The sequence below is a fragment of the Sus scrofa genome, chromosome 1, assembly GCF_000003025.6.
Source record: "Sus scrofa isolate TJ Tabasco breed Duroc chromosome 1, Sscrofa11.1, whole genome shotgun sequence".
Taxonomy (NCBI): domain Eukaryota; kingdom Metazoa; phylum Chordata; class Mammalia; order Artiodactyla; family Suidae; genus Sus; species Sus scrofa.
In genome coordinates this window covers 43,804,622-43,831,158 of record NC_010443.5, presented here as the reverse complement: position 1 = coordinate 43,831,158, position 26,537 = coordinate 43,804,622, and the positions used below count along the sequence as shown (strand labels likewise).

At 38.4% G+C, this 26,537-nt stretch overlaps 1 protein-coding gene across 2 annotated transcripts in view; it reads left to right on the top strand.

The window, feature by feature from the left end:
- SLC35F1 (solute carrier family 35 member F1) overlaps positions 1-26,537 on the top strand; it is a 404,399-nt gene that overhangs the window by 226,693 nt on the left and 151,169 nt on the right. For both annotated transcript variants that reach the window (XM_021089044.1, XM_021089050.1), the window contains exon 2: positions 21,235-21,410. In XM_021089044.1, the coding sequence (XP_020944703.1) occupies positions 21,239-21,410 (172 nt within the window). In that variant the 5' untranslated portion in view covers positions 21,235-21,238. The remainder of the gene's footprint in view (positions 1-21,234; positions 21,411-26,537) is intronic.

The following is a 26,537-nucleotide window of genomic DNA, read 5'->3' as shown; positions in this document are numbered from 1 at the left end:
ACTTGGAGAATAGACTTGTGACTGCCCGGGGGGAGAGGGAAGGAGTGGGAGGGATCGGGAGCTTGGGGTTAACAGATGCAAACTATTGCTCTTGGAATGGATTTACAATGAGATCCTGCTGTGTAGCATTGAGAACTACGTCTAGATACTTATATCGCAACACAACAACGGGAAGAAAAAGTATATATACATGTATGTGTAATTTGGTCCACATGCTGTACAGAGGAAAAAAAAAAGTAATCCCAAGGTGAATGTGAAGCAGAGACCTAGACCAAGGTACCGAGGTGAGTTGATGTGGGCAGTGACGCTCTGTCTCTACTTTCTGAATATACTTTCTGCGTGGCAGGCCTCTTCTGGGGTGTGCAGCCAGGGAGGGACTAAAAAAAATTCTAATGACATGAGAAAAAGCCCTCCAAGATGTGCATACCTGAAAAGTGACTCAGAACTCCTGGAAGCAACAGAAGTGAGCAGCAGGATCTGTATTGCTTCCTTCTCTTCCCTCCTCTTCTTACTGTTCCTCTTCCTGTTTCTCCTCCTGCTCTTCTTTCTCTTTCTACTTCTCCTTCTTTCTCTTCTTCAAATTGTATCTTTCATTTTGTCAAACCAGAGGTTAAAATTTGAATTTTGACTTCCTCTTCTGTTATTCAAAGTGAAGAACGAATTTAGAACTCTTAATTCTTATCAGAGGTTATTACATACAAAGTAGATGGAGAAAGTCAAGTAGATAGAGATCAAGAACAAGAATGTCACCTCTCCATGGCTTGTGAGTAAACATTTCCCCTTTATGATGATATCTATGTCTAAAATAGCTATGGACCATTCTAGGCACTTTGAGAGGCATCCTGCCTCTACCCCTGTCTTTAGTGTACAAGCATGCTCAGGATACAGGTTCACCAGAGAGCCATTAAAACTCAAAATAGACAAATTCCAGCATGGCTCTTAATTACTAGCATGCTAATAAGTTGAGAAGTTAATAGTCCTTCTAGTCTTCAAAATTATTCTCCAGGTGATAAACTCTTTGTCAATCACAGCATTCTCTCTAAAATACCATTCAAGAAATGACAATGCTACTTGAACTCTCTCTCGTTTCCACAGCAGAAATATGTTCATGCCATTTCATTTCATTCATTTAACATGTTCATGTCATTTAATAAGAAAATGCATTTGAAATAAATGCAAAATGAAAGATACAATTTTAAATAAACATTCTCTCCAGCATAATTCCCTCAGAAGTTCTCCTTCAAAGGGAAGCATCATGAAATCTCTGCCTTTTGAGGCATTTAGATGTGGGGTACAAGCCATCTGTGCTGGTTGTTGAATAGGATCCTGCCCAGGCCCCTAATTTGGCTTGGCTGCTCTGCAGGCCAGCTGAACTTCCCACTTGCTTCACAGTCCAGTTGGCTTTCAGCATCTGTCCCTGCATGCATAGATTAAACACCTGCTGGCTTCTAAACCCTCTGAAGACCTTTGCTGCCTATGGAGTGCAAGGAAGTTAGAGCTTGGACAGCACATCTGGGAGATTTCTGACACTAAAAGCAAATACACTGTGCAAAATTCACATTCTTTCCAGCATAATTCCCTCAGAGGTTCTCCTTCAAATATTTCTGTAGAGGAAAAATAGCATCAGGTGTTGACCACCCATCTCACATAGTTGAGGATTTCGGTGGGGGGCGTCCATCCTTGAATTAGATCTTCATCATAGGCCTAGAAGCTAGATGTTCACTTCTGCCAGTGATCCTGTGAAAAACTGAGCTTCCTAGGTTCCCACTCCATGCACTGGGGTTTAGGGAAGACCAGGACACAGGATCAGAAATCCTTAGGTCATTGCCATCATACTGGCTGCAGGAATTGGCATTGACAAACAAGTACCGCCATGTAAAGACTGTCTTTCTTATGATGCCTTCCCCACCATGCCCCATTGTGATCATGTAGTGTCTCCTCCCACTGCTGCCTTTAGTTGGCCACGATATAAGTTAGTGTTTTTTAATAACTGTCTTGGTGGTGTTAGTGATGATCTACATTTACCTTGGAATATTTCTGAAGAATTCAGATGTCTTGTACATGACCTCTAGTTACTAACCCATTAAACGCCCTGCTATATGTATATATTTGTTTCATCTTTGAAGAGATATAGCTATAGACTTGTCCCCATAGTGCTGAAGCATTTAACATAACTCATTAAAAAAAATACCCTCTGGTCTATTTGAGTGTCTCTAATTGGGAATTTTAGGTCTCTGTGCTAACAATGCATGCCTTGATGGGAATAAAACATTTTTTTTTCCAGTTTCTAATTTTATTATAGATGAATCACAGTATTTGTACTATGAAGGGATTTTTACAGTAGAAGATGGAGCCTCATTTCTCTCATGAACCTGTCTACAGTCACCCCTCCCCTTTTTGTTCTCAGAGACTCTCAAAGTAGTAGGAGTCTTGCTCTACTTCCACTCATATACTTACAGAAATACAAATGCGAAAGGTGTCCTGGGATTGTCAACTGAACCAAAAGTCTGTGTGCCAAATACAAAAGGGTGAGTTAGTGAGAAAACTGGAACCTCTCTCCTGCACTGATCCCTCTCAGATGGCATTGGGGATGTGCAGAGAACACTCTGTGAGACAACATTTTATGAAATATGTATCACAGCAGCCATCATGTTCTGTTCTTCAAAGGGCCTCATTTCTCACCTTCCTCAGATGGCTGTGGAACTGAAATGTAGATTAGGCAACACCCATTCATCTGTGGCTAGGTAATGTTTGCAGGTTCTTAGCCCATTCTCCTTTGATTTTATAGGTCATTGTTTTAGACAAATGAATAATTGTCAAATGAATAGCTCTATTTTTCAGATATTATTGCACATGATTAATCTTGTCTACTCTTCCTTCATCCTTTCCTTTAGCACATAATTTGAGTGTCTTTTAGCTTTGTAAACTTTTCTCTTCTGCCCCTTCCCCATCCTCTTGGACTTTACTTGTCACATTTTTGCCAAAGTCAAAGAAACTATAGTCCTTGCCCCTAATAAAATTCCAAGTATTTCCAAAGGAGAAGGAAAAGAGGACATTTTTAGGGAAGTGACATGCTTTACTCATGAATGTCTTCTTAGCTAACCAAAATGGAAGTAAACTTTTCCAAGAGTGGAAGAAACTGAGACCTTCTCTTCCACAAATTTCCACAAAACCAATTAGGCACAACTCCAAGTTTTTTAGCTCTGGACTCAGAGGAAACTCTCAGCCATTTGGAGAAGGGGTTCCCTTTCCTCATTCTCAATTCACCCCAAACACTGGCTTCCCGCTCTTTCCAATCCCATCTATTCCCTGAGAGCCAAACAGATGACTCAGGCTCTCATGCATATCAAAAAACACTGGACCACTGGTATGCATATTTTCCAAGCCAGCACTCTCTCTTGGAATCTAGAAGTGCTGTGAGGTTTATGCTGCCCTTGGGCACAGTAATCTCTTCCTGCTAGGAGCTCTGGCTCCTGGGATATAGCTTCCTTAAATGGACTACCAAGTCAGTTCACCCAAACGTCTGCACCCTTCTGCTCCCCAGCGTGGCTTGAGGGAGTGGGTCTGGGTCCATTTCCCTCATAGAACCTTCCCTGGTCTTGGGGACTCTTCCCCCAACTTGATATTTCTGTGTCCTCCTTTTTTTTTTTTTTTTTTTTTTTAAGCTGTCTGCCTTCCCAGCTCCTAACACAGTTCTTTCCATGGGATTCCAGAAACTAATTTAGCCCTCTGTTTTCCTTCCCAAGAGAAACTGCTCTTAGGGCAGGGAACTCAAGGTGCGAGAGGGGAAAAAAAAAATGTAGGGGGAAACCCACATAACTAAAATGCCTCTGTACATTATTTTACTATCAAGATAAAGTACATCCTTGTCTCTTTTTAACCAGTCTTTCTGAAGTTAATGTAATATTTATCTCACTTAAGAAAGAAATGACCCAAGGTCAACCTGACCTTTTATTTGCTGTAAGGGAAGATATCAGCAACTGAGTCATTATACTAAGCCCATTCTACCTTTCTTACTCATAGAACTGCATTAGGTTTATCTAAAAGGTGCTTGAAAAATAATCTAATTTATCTTGCCCTAAGTAATTTAATTAGAATTCAATTAAATTCAGCAGAATGCATACATCATTTTAGATATTGCACCTTGATTCATTTATTTTCTATTTTTACTTTAAAGATGCAGTGGAGTTATTTAGCCCTGCAGTAGTCTATTCAAAGTAATCCATTTCATGCATAAACTAACTGGTCCTCAGGAGCACTAAGGGAAACAAAATGTGTACATCATTATGCATGCCACACACAACTCATTTGAATTCAATCTCTTTGGCAGCATGTGCACTGGGGAGACAAGTACTTCAGGTATCAGTTCACTTGTACTCCAAAAGGGAAACCTTTTAAGCCCCTCCCTTGTTTTCCATCAGACACACACACACACACTAATGGATCAATAAAGGAAAGGAAATGATATTCAGACTCTATTTGAATCACCTTCATGGTCACTATTGAAACTTTAAGGTGTCAATCCAAAAGCATAGACGACGAAAGCAAAAATAAAGAAGGGGGACTGTATCAAACCAAAAAGCTTCTGCACAGCAAAGGAAAAAGTCAAAAAAATGAAAAGGCAACTACAGAATGGGAAAAAATATTTGCAAATTGTAAAACTGATAAAGGGGGTTAATATCCAAAATATGTAAGGAACTCATATAACTCAATAGTAAAACAAAACAAAACCCCAATTTAAAAAAATAAGGAGGAGTTCCCATTGTGGCTCAGCGAAAACAAACCTGACCAGTATCCAAGAGGAAGGTTCGATTCCTGGCCTCACTCATTGTGTTAAGGATCTGGCATTGCCATGAGCTGTTGCAGGTAGGTTGCAGCTGCAGCTCATATCCTGTGTTTCTGTGGCTTTTGTATGGGCCAGCAGCTGCAGCTCCAATTCAACCCTAACTTGGGAACTGCAATATGCCCCAGGTTCGGCCCTTAAAAAAAAGCAAAATAAATAAATAAATAAAAATTTAAAAATGAAGAAACTCTACCCAATATGATACCCCATTATACCCCATGTGATAATATATCTGGCAAAAGAATCTCAAAGAGAATGGATGTGTATATATGTATAACTGAATCACTTCTGTACAGCAGAAATTATCACAGCCTTGTAAACTTCAATAAACTTTTTAAAAAATTTTAAAAAAGAAAAGGACCTGAATAGACATTTTTCTGAAGAAGATGTACAAATGGTCAACAGGTATATGAAAGGTGCTCAACCTTACTAATCATAGAGGAAATGCAAGCAAAGCGCAAGGAGATATAACCTCACACCTGTTTGGATGTCAACTATCAAAAAGATAAGAGGTCGCAAATGTTGGCAAGAATATAGAGAAAAGGGAACACTGTTGATAGGAATGTAACTTGGTATCTCCATTGTGGAAAACAATATTACAGTATGGAGGTTCCTCAAAAAATTAAAAATAGAACTACCATATGACCCAGCAATCTCACTTCTGGGTCTATATCCAAAGGAAATAAAATCACTATCTCAAGATCAAAGATATATCTGAACTCCATATATGTTCATTGCAGCATTATTCACAATAGCCACAATATGGAAACAACCAAAGTGGCCTCAGTGGATGAATGTGTAAAGAAAATGTGATAGATAGATAGAATCTACATATATCTATATTTATATTTAGATAATGAAATATTACTTAGCCATAAAAAGAAGAAAATTCTGCCATTTGTGACAACATGGATGAACCTGGAGGACATTATGCTAAGTGGAAAAAACCAGACAAAGAAAGACAAATACTGCATGACAACTGATATGTGAAATTTTAAAAGCTGAGCTGATAGAACAAGAGAGTAGAATAGTGGTTGCCAGGGGTTGGAGGGTGAGAGAAATGGGAAAACGTTGGTCAAAAACGTAAAAACTTTGAGTGCTAAGATGAGTAAGTTCTGGGGATCTAATGCATAGCATGGTGATTACAATTAATATGGTACCATATACTTAATACTTGCTAAGACAGTAGATCTTAAGGGTTCTTAGCACATACACAGGAAAAGGTAACTCTGGGGTGATAGATGTGTTAATTAACTTGACAGTGGTAATCATTTTACAGGGTATACATAGGTTAAATCATCACATTGTACACCTTAAAAAAAATCTCATCAGCAGTGCCCGTTGTGGCTCAGTGATTAATGAATCCAACTAGGAACCATGACGTTGCAGGTTCGATCCCTGGCCTCGCTCAGCGGGTTAAGGATCCCGCATTGCCGTGAGCTGTGGTGTGGGTCACAGACGCGGCTTGGATCCCGAGTTGCTGTGGCTCTGGTGTGGGCCGGCGGCTGCAGCTCAGATAGATCTCTAGCCTGGGAACCTCCATATGCCACAGGTGTGGCCCTAGAAAAGACCAAAAAAAAAACACTCATTATATAACCTAATACATGCAATTTTTATTTGTCAATCATACCTCAATAAAGCTAAAGAGAAAAAAGCAGAAACAAAACTTTAGAGTGTCAGGGAAACCAAGGATGGAGTTTGAAACTCTCTTCTTTAGGGATTCTGTAGTTCAAAATAGTAAAGTGTCTGGAAGTTGTTTTTCTGTTGAGTAGACATGCCATACTGGGATACAACAGGGCTTACTAACACCATCTTGAGGTGCCTGGCCCCACATGGGTCCTATGTAAGCACTGTTTGAAGGACGCTGACTGGGAGGAGAGTCATAGTATTGTCTGCTTGGTTGTTGGTGGCCAGGATCAGCTGAATATAGCAGAAAGCCTCCAAGGCTAAGTGCTCCTGGGATTCAAGAAATAAAGGGGGATAGCAAGTGTCTTTTCTCTGCACTTTCTTGATCCTAAATTGCTTTTAGATAAGGCATTCACAAGTAGAAGGTGAGCCTTCTGCCTTCTTGGTTTACCAGCATGCCAGAGCTGTCCTAATGCCTCTGCATTGTTCCCAGACACCAGGCTGCAGCACCGCAGCTGTTTTATAGGAGGAGCATTAGTTAGTTTCAAGAATGTAGGCTGGAGGCGGGGTGGGGGAGATCTTTAGTGAAAAAAATATTGTTAGAATTAAATTTGTTTTTCAGCTCTTGAAGTTTACATAATTTCCCATTAGTGGACCTTTAAAACATTGAATGAGGCCATTCCCTTTTTTTTTTTTTTTTGGAAAGACAAAATCTTGACATTGTCTTCTTTGGTATTTGGCTATACCCTCATCAGATAACCTCTGGCCCTTGGACAGATTAGAAACATCGCAGCAGACTTTCTTAGGTGAGACTGGTAAGCTAGGCAAAACGTGTTAAAGATCTGAAACTGCTTGGATTTACTCAGGTCTTGACATAAAAGAAAAAGAAGGGAGAGGTGGTTTGTAAATAGTTACTGTTGGGAACAGTGACTGCTTTCCCCAGCAGTCCCTGTTTTAAAAGGACCAGAACAGACTGAAGCCAAGGTAGAGGTGAGGAAGGCACCTCCCCCATCCCTCCCCACTCTGGGGACTGGATTTCACTATGCTGGGCTACTGGACCATACCTTGTTCTTTTAACAGTATTTCACAGTGAGCTCAAGTAGAACGGTGAGTGTACAATTTATGTTCACATAAGTGACCCTTCATTTTTCATTGCTTCCGTATTATCAAAAGCACACGACTTGAGGGCCTGAGACCGATAATCAGTCATAGCCCGAGCAGCTACTCCATTTATAAGAATAGGCTAATCTCTTTTAAATAGAATATGAATTTAATGAGAAGAATCATTTCCAGAGTATAAATCGCCATGGCACTGCTGGTTTGTAATCTGCCTGATATATATATTATATATATATAATATATATATATATAAAATACACACACATATATTATATACATATGTACATATATATGTGTCTATATACATTTATATTTATGTATTTTATAAGACTGTATATTAAATACTGTATATATTATGTATTGTATTTAATATATATATTAAAGACTATATATACACACACAGATATATATTATCTTTTTAGGGCTGTACCCACAGAATATGGAGATTCCCAGGTTAGGGGTCAAATCGAACCTGTAGCTGCCAGCCTGTGCCACAGCCACAGCAACACCAGATCTGAGCTGCATCTGAGACCTGCACCACAGCTCACTGCATGGGGCATCGCCAGATCCTTAACCCACTGAGCAAGGCCAGGGATCGAACCTGTGTCCTCATGGACCCTAGTCGGGTTTGTTACCTCTGAACCACCACGAGAACTCCCTGCTTGATATTTTTGTTTCGCCTGATGCTTAGTCTTGGTACCCTTTAAAAGTTGGAACATTTCATACCTCATGAACCAAACTGAGTTGTCCTTGAACAAATTCATCCATTAATTTTTTTTTTTTTCTTTTTCCACCAACCCCAACTCCTGCCTTAAGTCTTAAAAGTCCTCCTTAGACTGCTTGGCCTCAGTCTCTTTTCCATACATCTAGCCTTCTGTCCTCTCCCATCTTAAAAGGCAACTGAGAACATTTGCGGATTTCCCATTTAAGCACCTCCCTTCCTTCTAATCTAACTGCCTTTTCCTCTTTTAACCTCGAAGCGGGAGTGACAAAAATAGAATTTATTGTTGTTGTCTGAATCATCCTTTCAACAGGTCAAATTTCTTAAATATTATAATATTTAATTATGGTAAATATCTAGTGTTCATTCTTACAGAAGACCTTCTCCCCTGGAGTAAATTTGTCTAGCCCATGCTGCAAAAATTGGATTTTGATGTAATTTTTAGTTGTTTTTGAAGGTACTCTGTCAGAAGTACTGAGATAAAATTACTCCTTTTTTGTCAGATCCTTGTGATGGGGCAATTGGAGTCATCTTTTGATGCAAAGAATGAGGGGGAAAGAATGTCAGCTAGTCTCCACTCAGAGAATCCTTTTATGACTTGAAAGCAAAAGCCAGGTATATTTGTCTTCTAAAATGAGGCATGGCTTCCCTATTTATTTATCCCAACTTCCCTGCATCTTCTTCCAAGTAAAAGACATAATTGATGATCTCAGTTGATTATTCATTTTTCGAGCAGGTTATAATTGTGTGTGGAGAAGTTCAGCACTTAGTGGAATCTAATTTTCCCAATTTGCTCTCCTTCAAATACACTACACTTCCTGCATACAAATTCAATAAATATGTGTTAAAATAATAGAATTTGACATGGGTCTTTATTTTAAAAGAAAGTGAGTCACCAGTCCACTTGCATACTTTATTTTTATTTATTCAATAGATTTTAAAGTTAAATGCTTGCCATTTGGCCTCAGGGTTCACTAACATAATTCAAAATGCAAAGTTAAAAGCATTTTGTAATGAAAAATGTCAAAGTTATTTAAAAATGCATCAACAAAGAAGACAGCAACACAGTCAGCCTAAAAATGTAGTCATCTCTTTCCTATTCTCCAAGAAAATGTTAGCAAGTGTGAGAATTCGAGTCAGAAATTCCTATTTAAAACTAAGATCTGTTAATTTCATAATATTTAAATCTTTAAAAATTCCTCATTTCTTTTTTTTTAAACCTCCCTTCCCCAATTTCTGAAATGTAGGAGTTCTTTAAACTTTTTGAAATTGAGAATAAATTAGTTAGAACTTGAGGAAATAAATCTGGGATGCATGTTAGCAATATTTTCTCTGCTTTTTTCTCTCAGTGTATCATAATCCAATCATGTAGATATATTTAAGTAATCAAGAAGGGTATTTGGTACTTACAAAGTGTACTAAAAAGTAATAAGAGCTATTATTCTGAGTATTTATCAAGAACCAGATCCTGGAATAGAAAATTTATATCAACTGTCTCATTTAGTCATCATGACAGCCCTGAGAGATGTTTATTATCCCTATTTTATAGATGAAGAAAATGAATTAGTGTCAGAATAAAAATCCAAACCCAAATCTATCCACTTCAAAACATATCCTTATTTTATGACACCATGGTGGTTCTCTGGAGGAATATGACAAAACTTTTTACATTATAAGCTAAAGATTAAAAACATATCTGGAGTTCCTATTGTGGCACAGCAGAAATGAATCCAACTAGTATTAATGAGGATGTGGGTCCAATCGCTGGCCTTACTCAGTGGGTAAAGGATCTGGTGTTGTGGTGAGCTGTGGTGTAGGTCACAGATGAGGCTCAGAACCCATGATGCTATGGCTGTGGTGTAGGCCAGGAGCTGTAGCTCTGACTTGACCCCTAGCCTGGGAACCTCCATGTGCTGAGGATGCAACCCTAAAAACCTATCATTTAAGTCAGTTGTCTCCAAAGTGAGAGAACACATCTCAAGGGAAAATACAAGTTGATCCCCTGATATATATAGGAAGAAAACGTTATCATTATTTTATTAGGAAAAAATAAGAAAATAATTAAGCTTCTATAATTTTTAACATAGAAACTGGCCCTGGTGCAGTTTCTCAATTTGTAGATCAGATGGTTGAAACTTTATTTTTTAACTGCTATATAATTTTATTCTTCTTCTCTTTATCCTTTTTCCTTTTCCGTTTTATTCCTTCCTCCCTTCTTTTACTTCCTTTCTTTTTAGTGGCGGCTTTATTGAGCTATAATTCACATACCATACACTTTATCTCTTTAAAGTGTACAGTTCAGTATTTTTTAGAATATTTTTATTTAGTGTACAGATATGTGCAACTAACACCACAGTCAATTTTAGAACATTTCATCACCTCAAAATGAAACCCCATACCCTTTAATTATTACCACCCTATCTCCCCATCCCCCTGACCCTAAGCAATAAGCTATCTACTTTCTGTCTGTAGATTTGCCTATCCTGGATGTGTCATATAAATGCAAGACCATGTAAAATGTGGTCTTTTGTCACTGGCTTCTTTAGATATTGACTCTTTTAAGGTATGTGACAGAGGAGTGGATGTCCTGCTATTAGAGGGAGATTCATGGTAGCTCCCTGACTTCACCCAAATTTTATGAGTCTGATTAAAGGATTTTGTGATCTCAGTAACTAAGCTTCACAAAGATGATTGTTGGCTTAACACATGATCTCGACACAAAAGCTTTGAATCAGAGGGAGTACCACAATGTACAATAAATAAATAACCAAAAAAAACCTCACAGTTGAAACTTCTCTTATTCTCCTATTTTTTAAACAAGTGGCCGCACCTGCAGCATATGGAAGTTCCCGAGCCAGGGGTTGAGCCACAGCCACTGCAGAAGCAACGCCAAGTAGTTATGCTTTGAGCCACATGGGAAGTCCGAAACTTCTCTTATTCTTAGTCTGACCTTTCTCCATCAGCTTCATGGCAAAGTAAAACAGAGTGAAATCTAATCACATGTAACAAAGATATTATCTATAATCTGTAGTTGTTAACAAGGCAATTATAAATATGCATATACTTCCACTTTTATTAAAGAAGGACATTGTTCTAAATGTACAGTGTGCCTTAAGTAAGATATTACCTGACGCAATGTTAGAAGCAATTGAAAATTAAGCAGCTATACATAAAAATAGGTTTTACAATTTTGAGGGAGGGGAGGGGAGTTATGTTTAAAGTTGTACAACCTATTACTTTAAAAAAATTCCATTAACTAATAATAATTGTTTAAGTAGCTCAGTAGGTATTTCTTACGAATTAGTAAATGATCAAAATCCTTATACTACTGGAGAAATTCTTCTTGTCACTATGAAAAATGGTGGTATTACGCAAGAAAAACAAGATGGAAACAGAATAAAGCTCATTCTGCAAATAATACCGAAAGATGCGTAAAACATCATACTGAAGATTTGAAGAAGCAAGTATTAAAAGCCTGCAGCTTTGCAACGTTGAGATGAAAGTACAGATGTATTTATCATGCCTTGGTCAGAGGTGGATGTACGATGAAGCTAATGAAGTTTTAGGATGCTGAACTTATGCAGCGATATCTGGTTCTTCAATTTTGTTTCTTACTGAAACTTTTACCTTGTAATACAAACAGGATTTGGTTCTGACTAATGGAGTGAGCAGAGACATTAGGAACATTATGTCAGGAGCTTACTTCATTTCCCTTGCTCAGGAATTCAAAAGAACAATTCCCACTGAATTAAAACTCTACCTTACACTTTAGATTCCTCTGCTTACCTCTCTTTACCTATCTCTGCTGTTATTTTGATTCTCACCAGCCAGGCTGGTGATCCCATGTGTCAGCCTCTGCTTCTGAGACAGCAGCTTTCTTTTTTCCTGAAATGACATGCCAATTTCAAAATACCAAATTACCTCTCTTCCATTATTAAAAAAAAAAAAAAAAGACTCAAAACCACGTTCTCCATGAAACCTTTCCATATTTGCTTTGCCCAGTTTTAAGGACTGAAATTATCTCTAGTAACTTCTAGCAGTTTTATATAGACTTACAGGACACATGTTTTTTTTTTTTTTTTAATGTTCTCTATTCAGATAGTTTCACTTATTTAAGATTCTTGGAGGCAAGGGCCAAACATTCCTTTCTCATAACTGTACGCAGCAGGCCTTGGCAAATGACTGATCTATTTCTCGTAGCTAATCCCCAAACCCACAGAGTGTGCACATAATAAATCAGTAAACATTGTTGGTAACTCAGCTACCACAGAGTTTAATCAAATACACAAAAGGAATAGACTTTTTAAGATCAAAGATACCAATTTCAAGAGTTAATGCTTACACATCAGCGTCTTCCAAAAGTAAGTCAGAATTACAGAGTAGAAGGAAATGCAAAGCTCATTATCTTAGCCCAAGTTTCCCAGAAAGCAGAGGCTTAAGTGCTGCTACTTTATTAAGGACTGTAATCCCAGGGAACAAGAGTGAGGAAGGGAAGGAGGGAGAGACAGCCCCAGGCACCTTAGAGGCAGGACCATCTTCAGAGAGCCTATAGAAGAGCTTCTCAAGACAGTCTGCCTAGAGGGAGAAGGAAGAACCTATCTGTCTGCTTTAGTTTCCTAGTAGTCAGTGCAGTTCATCAATTCAATATTCATTTAATTTTTTAATTTAGTATTTTTAAATTTAATATTCATTTAATAATTCATCAATTAAAATATCCTCCCTTCACATGAAGGAATCCAAGCCTTGAGTTGGAGATGCACAAGATTATGGAGCTTAATCAATGGAACTCAAGAGGCAAGGGCTTCTTACTCCTGATTTGGTGCCTCTACACTTGTCTGCCCCACTTCTATAACCATACAACATCTAATAGACACATAAATTTGTGACTTATCCTCTCATACTAGACTTTCAAATGTCTCCAACAGTTAGTACCTTATAGACTCAGTGAAATATTGTTTAGGGGGGCTTCCTTGTGACTTGGTTGCCCCTAAAAAACAAAACCAAAAGAAACTACTATCACAAAACCAGAGAATAGGTTAAATTCCATGAATACAGAATCTGAGGAAAAGAAATTCCAATTAATGTTAAACCTCTGGAAATGTGTACTTGCTTTTTGCCTAATAATCTCCTTACATAGAAGTCTAATTAATACTTAAATGGAATAAAACCTTTCAGCAAAGAGCTTCAAGAAGCCAGTGTCCTAACTTCCAAAAACAAGAATCTTATCAAAGAACATAGTAAAACATATCTCCCACCCCACTTTCAAGTGGGATTGTGTTTAGTCAAGGTGGTATACAGAAGTGTTCTCTATGTATGTATATTTGAATTCATATGCTGACTTAGATCTGACATGACTTGCCTGAGACTAGTTAATAGGAGGAAGATGCCTCTACAGAAAGGCTGACATGCTCTAATTCAAGATGATGACGTAATTGTTTCACTCTCGTGCCAAAGAATTACAAAGCAATGATTATGTAACTCAATGTTGAAATTTTGTATACCTTTTTAGAAGAATGTATTCTTATAACTAAGGGAAGAAAATTAGATTCAACTTATGTTTTACTTTAAATCATATTATTTCAAATATCTTCTTTGTCAAACACAAGTTTATCCACAAGATTCTAAAGTCTATTTCTTTAACAGAACCAAGTGCTTGTGGTAATGGTTTATGTCAGTCTTTATGAATACAAGCTCTATTATAACAGGTAATTCAGCTTCCAGTGGCACTATTTTTCTTGAGACTCATGCATTTTTCATTGTCTAGTCATTCTGAATTTAAAGTAGATAGGATGTCCTTTTGAAAGCATAAACAAAGAGGATGAAAATATGTATCATAGTCTCTTCTCCATTTCTGCTGCTAAAATTATAGGAACTATGTATCCTATGTTAGAATACATCTGGTGTGCTATTCTATAAACTACATGAATAACCAACAGCTCCCTGTGCAGAATTCCACCAGCACCGTATTTAGCATCATTTTTGCAAGATAGCACCTTACCAGCCTTGTTCAGAAGTACACCAGAAAAAAGCTTATTAATCTCAGTGTCTCACAGGCAGATGGAATACAGTAAAAATGTATTTTGTCTTTCAAAGCTAGTAGTGTTCCAAGATTAGATAAGCAGCCATCCTTCAGATTTTCTAATCTTTTTCATCTTTAGGAATTTGTTCACTTATGAATTTATTCATTCATTCATTATTTATTGAGCACCTATTTCCTTTCCGTCCAGCAGTCCTCAAGAGACTAGGAGCATAGAAATGAGTAGAATATATTTTCTTCTTTCTAGGAGCTCATGAGTTACACAATATGGTGAGCAAAAGGAGAGATAGGGACAGATGAGGACACTTAACTCAGCCTGTGAGCAAGGGCCAGCCAAGGGGAGGTTTTCTGGAGAAGATGATGCCTTAAGACTATGAAGAATTAGGTGAAGGGACCACAGACAGCCGTAGTGCTTAGTACGGGAGAAAAATGGTGACGGGGGATAAGGTGACAGAAAATGAAGAGACAAGATCCTAAAGCAGAGAGAAGGTGGTAGGGAGACATTCTGTGAAACAAATCACCAAAAGGATTTGTTATGTGCTAAAAAGAACAAAAGAAAATGTGATGAGAGGAAGATTGTGGGGCAGTTGAGAGGGGTGGGAGGTGGAATTAGCAGAGTGTCAATGTCTAGATTTTTTAATATTTTTGTTTACTTATTTATTTTTCTCTGGTGACTTGAATAACTTAGCTCAGAAGTACAGACTGCAGCAGCTACAGTATCTAGCTCCCTCCACTTGGGAGAGGACTGGTGAGCTAAGCTGTTAAAAGGTCCCTTCTATTCCTTCCTGTTTTACAAGTCATGTTTATTAGCATGATGGATAAAACCATTTTTTGTGTTTTCTATCAAATCAGACCACCAGCAGCTGAATGACATGGCCACTAATTAAAAGCAGAAAATGAATACAGCAGATTTGCTGTTTTGTTTGTCTGAGGAAACAAGAATAGGCTTGTATTGACCTCTGTTGAAAGGCACATATTACGGATGTCTTGATGGAAGAGTTTTCATCTGCCAGTTTGACCGACTTGTTTTGTCTTCACCTTCCCCAGGATATTTCTGGAAACCAGCCATTTAAGTTTAGCACTGTGTTCTGTGCCTTCTGTGAGGGCGTAGAGTATTTTTTTTTTTTTTTTTGGCATTATGATGTGGTGTGGCATAGTAATTAGGGAGTTGGGATTTTGACTCATGTTACTTAGTTTCCATCCAAACTCTTGTCCCCATTAGCTCTGTGGCCTTGGGCTGATAGCTTACTTCTCTAAGCATCAGTTTACTCATCTATAAAATGGAACCATAATAACATCTGTCTTGTAAAGTTATAGTGAGGGTTACTTAAGAAAGAATTTATAAATTTAAGCCTAGGACTTGGCACATAGTAAAAGCTTATTAAATATTAATGGTCATTGATATTTTATCTTAACTGCCTCTGTTTTGTAATAAGTTGTTTGGGAACTAAGCTCCAAAATTTTGGTTTAGTACTCCCCAGTGACAAGGAATATGTCTTATTCATCTTTGCATGTACAGTGCCTGGCATGTGAAAGCTGTTTTACAATATATTGGCACATATATATTCAAAGGACTAAAATTTTATTGTCTTATGTAAGTAATCTGTCATTTTTTGGTGGCTTCATTTTGTTCAGGATATTGCCAAAGTTTCAAATGCGATAGTTGTAATTTAAGCAGCTGTAAGAATTACTGTGTCACAGAAGTAGTTGTCAACCTTCTTTTTCCAAGGAGACACACTCCATATACAGCATTCTTCAGTGGACATACTCAGCACCAGGAACCACTTTCTGGTATGTGAGCTGTAACTCTCCCCATTTCTCTTTCACTTAAGGATGTAAGTTATCAGGCAAATAAGAATGACCCAATAAGAGAATAATCATGAATTCACTCTAATCATTTTTAATCATTTTAACATGATTATTTTAATTGTTTTTGTTATTTTTATGTTAGGTAGTGACTAGATCGAACTCCTTCAAAGAAGTCTTTGAATTCTTCAAAGTCAGCAACATTATTTCTCACCACTTCCTGTCCATTTCGTTACTGCTAACTATCCCTTCTATGAAATTCTCTGCTCCTTGGGTTTCCATGATACCAGTGTTGCTCTGGTGCTCTCCATTCATCCAAAAGTGGTCTTGCCAAGGCTGGCAGGGACTATAAATCATTTCCTGTCAGTTCTCTTTCCTCCAGCCCTTTAAGCAACATTCGATATTACAACTATTCCCTCCCCGAAAGCCTCTGTTCCCTTGGTTTCCTTGACACCAAGAACACTCTTGGTCTTCCCCTTAGCCTTCCAACCACTTCTGACTCCAATGATGCACCTCTTCTTTCTCCCCTAACCCCCGTCTGGGGATTCTCCAGTGATTCTTCCCAGGACCTTTTATTCTCTCTCCCAGTCTTCCTTCCTTGGTGATAGCATCCATTTTCCATACTTTAGCCACCACTCATATCTATAACTCCCACATATTTTTCTCCTGGATGACCTCCTATCCAACTCTGGTCCCATGATTCTAATATGCTGGATCATTTGGAATTTCATTTGGTAGCTCAAATTCAATATACCAAAAAAGTTTATTATGCCAACTTCTTATCATGATTTTCGTTAGTGGATATCACACTCCTCTTGAGCTGGTTTGAAAACCTTTGAGTTATTCTCATACCGTTTTTACTTCTGCCTTTCTTATTTTTTAAATTACCTTTTCATTTCAACAAAACTCCTAGGCCTACCTCTGCACTTTCTTTGAAGCTTTCCATTTTCTACTCTTCTGAATGGCATTGCCCAGTGGTATACAAGGAAGAACATTATACCCACTTCAAAGTAAAAATAGTAATTATACTACAGTGATATAGAAATCAAGGAGTGTTCTAATTTCATTCTTTTCCATGTGGCTGTCCAGTTTTCCCAGCACCACTTATTGAACAAGCTGTCCTTTCTCCATTGTATAGTCTTGCCTCCTTTGTCATAGATTAGTTGGCTGTAAGTGCATGGGTTTAATTCTGGGCTTTCTATCCTGTTCCACTGATCTATATTTCTGTCTTTGTGCCAGTACCATGCAGTTTTGACAACTGTTGCTTTGTAGTATAGTCTGAAATCTGGGAGCCTGATTCCTTCAGCTCCATTTTTCTTTTTCAGGGTGTCTTTGGCTATTCTGGGTCTTTTGCACTTCCAAATTAGAACACTCCCTAACACCATACACAAAAATAAACTCCAAATGGATTAAAGACCTAGATATAAGACCAGACACTATCAAACTCATAGAGGAAAACATAGGCCAAACACTCTCTGACATAAACGACAGCAACATCTTCTCAGATCTACCTATCAGAGTATTGACAATAAAAAGAAAAATTAACAAATGGGACCTACTCAAACTTAAAAGTTTCTGCACAGCAAAGGAAACCCTAAACAACACAAAAAGACAACCCACAGAATGGGAGAAAATCTTTGCAAATAATGCAACTGACAAGGGATTAATCTCCAAAATTTATAAACAACTTATGCAGCTCCATACCAGAAAAATAAACAACCCCATCCAAAAATGGGCAGAAGATCTAAACAGACAGTTGTCCAAAGAAAACATACAGATGGCCAAGAAACACATGAAAAGATGTTCAGCGTCACTCATTATTAGAGAAATGCAAATCAAAACCACCATGAGGTACCACCTGACACCAGCCAGAATGGCCATCATCCAAAAGTCTGCAAACAATAAGTGCTGGAGAAGGTGTGGAGAAAAAGGAACCCTAGTACACTGTTGCTGGGATTGTAAATTGGTACAACCACTGTGGAAAGCAGTATGGAGATTCCTCAGAAAACTAAACATAGAACTACCATTTGATCCAGCAAATCACTCCTGGGCATCTATCCAGAGAAAACCATGACTCGCAAAGACACATGTACTCCAATGTTCATTGCAGCACTATATACAATGGTCAAGACCTGGAAACAACCTAAATGTCCATTGACAGAGGAGTGGCTAAAGAAGAGGTGGTACATATACACAATGGAATATTACTCAGCCATTAAAAGGAAAGAAATAATGGCATTTTTTGCAACTTGGATGGACCTAGAAACTATCATGCTAAGTGAAGTCAGCCATACAATGAGTCACCAACATCAAATGCTTTCACTGACATGTGGAATCTGAAAAAAGGACAGACAGAACTTCTTTGCAGAACAGGTGCTGACTCACAGACATTGAAAAACTTATGGTCTCCAGAGGAGACAGTTTGGGGGGTGGGGGGAATGTGCCTAGGCTGTGGGATGGAAATCCTGTGAAATCAGATTGTTATGATCATTATACAACTAAAGATGTGATAAATTCATTTGAGTGATTAAAAAAAAGAAAAAAACAAAAAAACAAAACAAAAACAAAATGGGAGTTCCCGTTGTGGCGCAGTGGTTAACGAATCCGACTAGGAACCATGAGGTTGCAGGTTCGGTCCCTGCCCTTGCTCAGTGGGTTAAGGATCCTGCATTGCCGTGAGCTGTGGTGTAGGTTGCAGACGCGGCTTGGATCCCGCGTTGCTATGGCTCTGGCATAGGCCGGTGGCTGCAGCTTCGATTAGACCCCTAGCCTGGGAACCTCCATGTGCCGCGGGAGCGGCCCAAGAAATGGCAAAAAGACAAAAAATAGAAAAAATTTCAGAAAAAAAAAAAAAAAAAGGAATTCAAGGAGTTACATCCCAGGAAAGACAAAGCAGAGAAGGCTTCTTTAAGGGAGTAACACAATGTGTGAGCCAAATCTTGAAAGAGGGATAGGAGTTAGATTGACAAGTTGGGATGAATATTATGGAAATAATAACATGTGATAAGGATTGCTGACAAAGAAGCCCATGACTCATGGTTTAAGTGCAAGTAGCTCTGTAGGGCTGGAGCAATGGCTTCATGAGGGAAGAAACTGGGGGAAGCAGGAGGTAGAGTTCCTGGGGTAGTAGGAGTGGATGGAGGGGTTGAACACCTTGTTTCAGTGTTCTGCTGCTTCACAACAGCCCACCCCAAACTTCATGCCCTAAAATGACACAGCCATTGATTACTTCTCACAGTTCTCCATTGATAGCTGTCTCTGAGGGTGGTTAATCTCTGCTGCATGAGATGCAGGCTGGCACTGCTCCACTAGGGCCAGAGGATCCAAGACTCACATGTCTGGTGCCTCCACTATTACAGCAGTGATTGGCTGGGTCTCTCTCTTTCTATTTACATTGCTTCTCTATATTTGGTGGTCTAACTTGGGGTTCTTTACACGGAAGCCATATCCTAAGAGGGAAAAAAGTGGAAGCCACAGAGCTTCCTAAAGCTTAAGCCTGTAAGTCACATGACATCTCTCCACCTGCATTCTTGTGGTCAAAGCAAATCACAAAAGCAGCTTCTAGAAAAGGAGAAAAGGTTCCACCTTCCTTTGGAAGGAGCAGCATGAATGTAGAGAGATGTGAGGAAATGTTGGCAGCCATCTTTGTAGAGAGTGTACCATGGGCCTTAAGGTCACTGTATTCTGTAGGGCACCATTCTATAGGGTACCATCTATAGTGTAGATTTTAAGCAGCAGACTGACATTTTAAGCTTATATGTTTAAAAATATCTCCGAGACTCCTTTATGAAGATTGAATTCAGGGGTCAAGGCCAGTACCTGGAAATAGAGCAATGCCAATCTACCAAGTCAGCATCTGCCAATATGTTATAGGTTAATCTCTGTAGAGTCTTTTTCATAGGGTCACCTGCCCTGGCACATTTTTTCCTCCTCATGGAAGGAAGCAAATGGAATGAGTGGTGAATGTTTTTAAAAAGTAAGACACTACCAAGGTAGTTGCCCAGGACCCCGCCCAGGGTCCCAGGACCCCTTTCAGAAAGATGGATTCACATCTGCCATGGGGGGTGGGGGAATACATAACGTTGCAAATGCTCTGCCTCATGCTTTTGGGTTCAGAAATACTACCCTTTGCTTATTTTATATTGCCTTTTTTATAAGTAAGTAAACCCCAAAAGTCAGATGAGACTTTTGCAGAAGGCAGAAACCTGCTTTGCCGAAGCCAGGGGCTTGTCCTATATCAGAGCACACAGGTGTAAGTGACATAAAACCCACGTGGGCATTTTATTTCTATGCAGAGTGAACCCTTTGACTCTTGCCTATAATATCCACTACAGCGGTCTGCAAGGTCAGTGCCTATAAAAAAGCCATAGAAATATTTACAGAATTTGAAATGTCTAATTATACCACCTCAGTCACTGAATTTCCTTCATGAATAACAGTTTTAATATATGAGCAACTGTCTCTTGAGTAGAGGAGAGCAGAGATTAGTGCTTATCATTGCTTATTAGAATAAACTGGGATTCAAAATTGGGAATGGAAGGAAATGGTCTTTCTAGATTTGGTTGGGGGGGGTTGCATTACCCCTTCACCTAAGTGTTCCTAGAGCCAAGATTTTGGTGTGTGAAGAAAAGAGTCTCCCTTTTTTGGTACAAGAACCTGAGGATAAGGTTGGAATATGATCCTGCTTGGTCATTGTTCAGGTTCTTTCCCAGGTTTCTGAACCCTTAGTTTATGCAGTGGTGGCCATCAGGATGATGTTAATTTGACCCATGGGCTCCAGGGCACAATGGATAGAAGCCAGGATCACTTGGAGAGATTTGGTCTAAAATCCTAGCTGCCACTTCCTGGTTATGAGACTGTGAGCAAATTCCTTAACCCCTTTAACCCCTCTAAACTTTGGTTTCTCCTTCTGCAAAATCCCAGTAATAACTGTATCTTTATGGTAGGATTGCTGTGATGGAGTAAAAGAAATACTGTTTATTGCACTCAGCCTAGTGAATGGCACAAGGGCTCAATAGACTTTAAGTTATTGTTCTAAAGGAATTTCTGCTGATCTTTGCTATGTTTCTTTTTATTTCTCAGGGAGATGTTCATCTCTGTGGCTCTAGGCCAGGTGTTATCCCTTCTTATTTGTGGAATTAGCTTGACCAGCAAGTACCTGTCAGAAGATTTCCATGCCAATACACCAGTCTTCCAGAGTTTCCTCAATTACATCCTTCTCTTCTTGGTCTATACCACCACACTTGCCGTCAGACAAGGTAAGCATGCAAAACCCCAAGAATATAGCTTCATTTCTCTTTTACAAACATCTGCAAGAGTGATGAGCCATGACAAGACTAACATTTTTCACTTACAACATCATAAGACAATTCAAACCCCCAAATCTCCCTTTTCTATTTTGCAGTGATACAGCAAACAAAATGAATGAATAAAATCACAAAGAAGTATAAATTGTGTGAATTCAGCGGGAAGCAGGAAATGCATGTATAGGCAAAAATGTACAGTTGCTCACAATTTGAATTCCTGTTAGCATTCCTTGTACCCCTCAGTAATTCGAAATGGTGTCCTTCCCTGGAACCTGAAATAGGCCTGATGAAGCTGTCCTACATAGTGCTAGCCCTGAGAAACCCAAGGGGATTACAACTATATATTCTTAGGGAAAGTGTCATGAGAAGGATAAAAATAGTAAACACAAACAACTCTAGTAATAACAAAGGGGAAAAGAAAGCTACCATAAATGGTCATGTGAGATGTTCTGTCTCAATTTAAAATAGCTAAAGCAATGAAACAAGTACTCTAAGAGTCAGGGCAAGAAAAACTTATTAAGGGACAATTGCAGTTGGAATCCTTGGGGTATATCTCTGGAGGGTATACTTCAGAAATTCATGATTATACCATTGAATCTGGTATAAACACTCTTATCTATGGCCCAGAAATAGCCAACAATGTTCCCCCAATATCAGCTGTCAACTGCAAAATATGCACTGAAAAATTACCAGTAATAGGTTTGAAGATAATTGTATACCTTAATAATGAAGATCCATGAATAGCTGTACACATCAATCCTTGCAGTCATACATTTTTGAAACTTTGCTAAGAACTGCATATCAGCATTGAATTTTTACATCTTCTTAATTGGATTGTCATCTGGAATAATATTATTTAATTATAATGTTTTGGCCAGGACTAGATATCATCTTAGAGGGAGAGTAATAATGAACAAATTAGGACTGAATTCCACTTTAATTTGAATTTGTTTAAAGTATTGGAGAACTTAATTTCATTTACTGGTGAAAATGGGTGTTATTGGTGTTTGTTTTTTAAAATGTAATATCAATAGACATAATTAATTTAAGGATAAGTTTTTAAATAAAAACCTTAGGCTGTGAAAGTTATAAACACTGAGTCTCAGCTATATTTCCTCAGTATGATTTGGAAGCTAATGATTTTGAATGCTACAAATGAGTTATCTAAACAGTTATACCCCCATTCCACCATCGGTGCTTCAATCCAGGAAATAACTCCAGAAACTGGGAAAGTGGGGGAGGCATATAATTAGAAGTTTACTTGTGAGAGGTAGTTAACATAGCAAGAAGAGAGAGATATGCAATTCAACTTAAAAATCATTTAATGAAAGTTTGAATAATAGTTTAGAATGATTAAAGCATAGAATTATTTTAGCCCAGTACAAGGCCTATAGTTAAGAATAGAAAGATTAAGAACAATTTTGCAATACTCTAATATAACCAAAAAAAAAAATCATATGAAACTGGTGAATTTATCTTCTCTAGAGATGTTTAGAATTGAAGAGCCTAGACTATAAGATGGTGAACTACAACTAGTCTTTGAGTTCTTGTTGGTCTTCCTTTCCAGGAGCTCAGAGATTTGAGAAAAAACCGACATTGGGGAAAGCAAGTAAAATCAAGCCGGTTCTAAGAAACAGAGAATAATTTCACAGTTATAGGTAGAGACAGAAAAGCTTAGAAAACTAAATATAGAAGAAGACCCAAAGTTAATAATCATACCATCTATTGAGGCTTTATAATGTGCCTACCACTATGCATGTGAATTACCTCTTTTATTCTTTTGACCCAAATAAATAGGAATTATTATCCAAAATTTTATAAATGAGAAAACGGAGGCTCCACCAGCATCAGGAGCCTGCTCCAGACTGTAGAACTAGGAAGTGTAGAGACCCATCCTAGGCCAGGGCTGGGGCCTTTATAGCCTACCCAGCCCACCCATATGAGGTCCAGGGGTGGCAAGAGGAGGGGAGGAAGACACTTTTGAGCAAAAGGAGGGTCTTTCCCCCCTGAATTTCAAAGCCCTGAATAAGAAACCAACCCTGGTGAGGTCTAGTGAGGCATAGAAATGAGGTTAGTGAGACGTAGCAGTGAAGTCGGGAGAGTGTGCCCGTAGAGAGCGCTGGGAGCAGATGAGGAGGGTGGGCAGGCCAGAGGCATGGGGGGCAAAAGACCAAGGACTAGAAGCAGCAAGGAGTTCAGAGGCTCTTTGGAAAGAAAAGACCAAGAGCCTGAGAGTTCTGACTCTCATCACAGTCAGTGATAGAATCAATTTCTAAAATGCTCTCTCCAGTGATTTCTGCCATTGCCTCACTAAATTTGCTGGCATGTCTTTATTTGGGTGTTTACTCAGAATGTTTGTTTGTTTTAAGCTTCATCTTTCGAAGTTTTAATAGGCTAGCATTAAGCTAACATCTGGAAATCAACATAGTAATTACATTAATTTTGTATAGGCTGATTCAGTGCTGTGTTCTGGAGACATAATAATCTCTTTGCTCGTGCACCTCAGGATTTGAGAGGGAATGAACAGGGCAAAGAGGACAAGAGGATGGAAAGTGCGATGTGTGTGAAGGAGGTGCTGTCTTAGCCACTTTCCTCCTCCCTTCCCGGTGCTCCCTGACTACTCTTCCAGGAGGGCTGCAGGTTTGGATTGCGCAAGATGCCAGCTTTCACCATTCTTTCAGCACAGGAATCATTGACCCTGGGACCACCACATTAATTTGATGCTGCCTGTGGCCACATGACAGCAAGAAGTTAGACCCAAGAATATATTTTTAAACAAATCTTTATTGTTTTACTCGTACAACTTCTAAAAATGTATGATTGTAGCATGTAAACACGATATGATAATGCAGAAAGCCTTTCAAGAGCATTAAGGGTGATGTTATTATAAAAGCCTTGAGAAATTTGACTTTAAAGTGAATTCTCTTCATCAGATTTGCTTTGGACCAGTGATCAAAGACTGCAGCAACAGGTTGCAGTATAAATTTCAGTATAAGTCCAGTTCAAACAGGAATTTTGAACTTGTCCATGGTTATTAATTGGTTTCTGCAAAAATTTAAAACCAAAAATTGATTCCTACAAAAACCATACTTCTTAAAAAAATTACATCTTGTAGAACAAGTTTGAATTCTAGCCCTTCTCCTTGATTGGAGCTAGGTTTTTTGTTTTTTTGTTTTTTTTAATTCCAGATGGTTCTAAATTTTTTAAAAAAAAATCTTGCTGTTTATAATAGTTTCATTAATACAACGTTATAGAAAAAAAAAGTATTTCAGAAAAGTAGCTCCATTGACATCGTATCAAACTTGAGAATTTAGATGAAATTTAGACAGTGATTACTTGGTTAATTATAACCACTTTTGGGAATTTACTCAGACAATTAACATATGCCCAGTGAAGTAATGCCCGAACTCCAAACTTGTGCTGTAGATACAAAGTGGGGCTTCAGGAATTGTAAAGAGAAACTTATTCCTCCTCCTGTGTTTTTCCTTTACTCTGACACTGCTGTAGTACAATACTCAGATAGCATAGTACAACACTGTGACTCTGACTATGTATCATCGTGTGATACTCTGCCACACAATTCTGTGTGTCTTATAACTTAATTCAGTTCTGACTGTTCTCCCTGGAGATGGATAGAGGTTATCAGCTTTGCTTCTGACCTACCTTCTAGAGATTGGAGGTTCCCACAAACCTCTCCTTAAAATGGCTCACAGGACTCAGGAAAACTATTTATTTAGCATTTACCAGTTTATTACAAAAGGATATGATAAAGGATATACGTGTATATTTTGATGGAAGAGATGAGTAAAGCAAGGTATGTGAAAAGGGGTGTGAAGGGTCCATGTCCAGATTTTTATGGAGGCTTCCTTAGGTAGGCAGGAGCATCATCTTCATTTCCAGCCCCTCTCCTCTCTCTGGGGAATGGGAAGGCAGGACTGAAAATTCCAAACTTCTACTCATAGGATGGTCTTTCTGGTGACCAGCCCCATCCAGGAGCCCACCAAGAGTCACCTCATTAGAAGGAAAAAAAATTGTAAATTTTAGAAATTGTAAGGAACTTAGGAGTTCTGTGTCAGGAACCATGTCAAAGACCAATTATTCAAACAAAAGATGTTCTTCGTGCTTTTATCACTTAAGAAATTACAAGGGTTTTAAGAACTCTGTGCCAGGAACTGGGGGCAGAGAACAATATATACATTTTCTGTTAACTCACAGAACTATAACTAAGAAAGTTATAATAAAGCTTCCAAAAACTTATGGATTTGCCTAGGAAATTCTCAGGAGAAGCCTTTTTCTCATGTCTGCTTTTTTTTCTTAAAAATTCCATGTAATACTAGTGAAATCGGGAAGCAGAAAAACACAAAAAGAAAAGAGGAAGGTACAGGCCAGAGTCCCACTAAAGACGTCTCAGTTCTTGAATTTGTGATCTAGAAGCAAGACGTGGGCTTTTAAAACAAAGGTAAAACAGGATATATTTCTTATCAAGAAAAATTGTCATCGAACTTTTTTGCCCATAAGCCTCTTTTATCAATTATTACAGGAATCCTGCTGCTTCCCAGAGCTACTTTCAGCCATTCTTAAATAATAGATATCCATGGCTCCTCTTTTGGCAGTTTTAAACTTCTGAATATACATAAACACACACAAAAATTTTAAGTAGTTAATAATTTCCTCCTCCTTTTTTTCTGCCAGTTTTTCTCATTTCTTGTCTCTCCAATTTCTTTTTGTTTTCCCATCACCATGTTACTCAGCAATGGGAAGGGTAAGGCTTGTGAGGCAAGGGCAGGATGCTAGGAGTGAAAGGAAATACTTTCATTCCTTATTTTCGTCCTCAAGTCATGATGGTGGGAAAAAATGGTATCAGTAATGAATGCATAAATAGAGTCAGAAGTGCCTGCTTCTTTTTACATACAGACCCTGGAAAGAAAAGAAAAGGTCGCCATTGTGAAGCATCATTAGAGATATTTCTGGTGACTACAAGTTTTGCTTTTTCCCTGAAAGATATTTTTATAAGCTCTTCCAGTTTTGAATAAAAGACAAGCGTGCAGCTAAAAGCAATTTGATGAGTATTGCATGAAT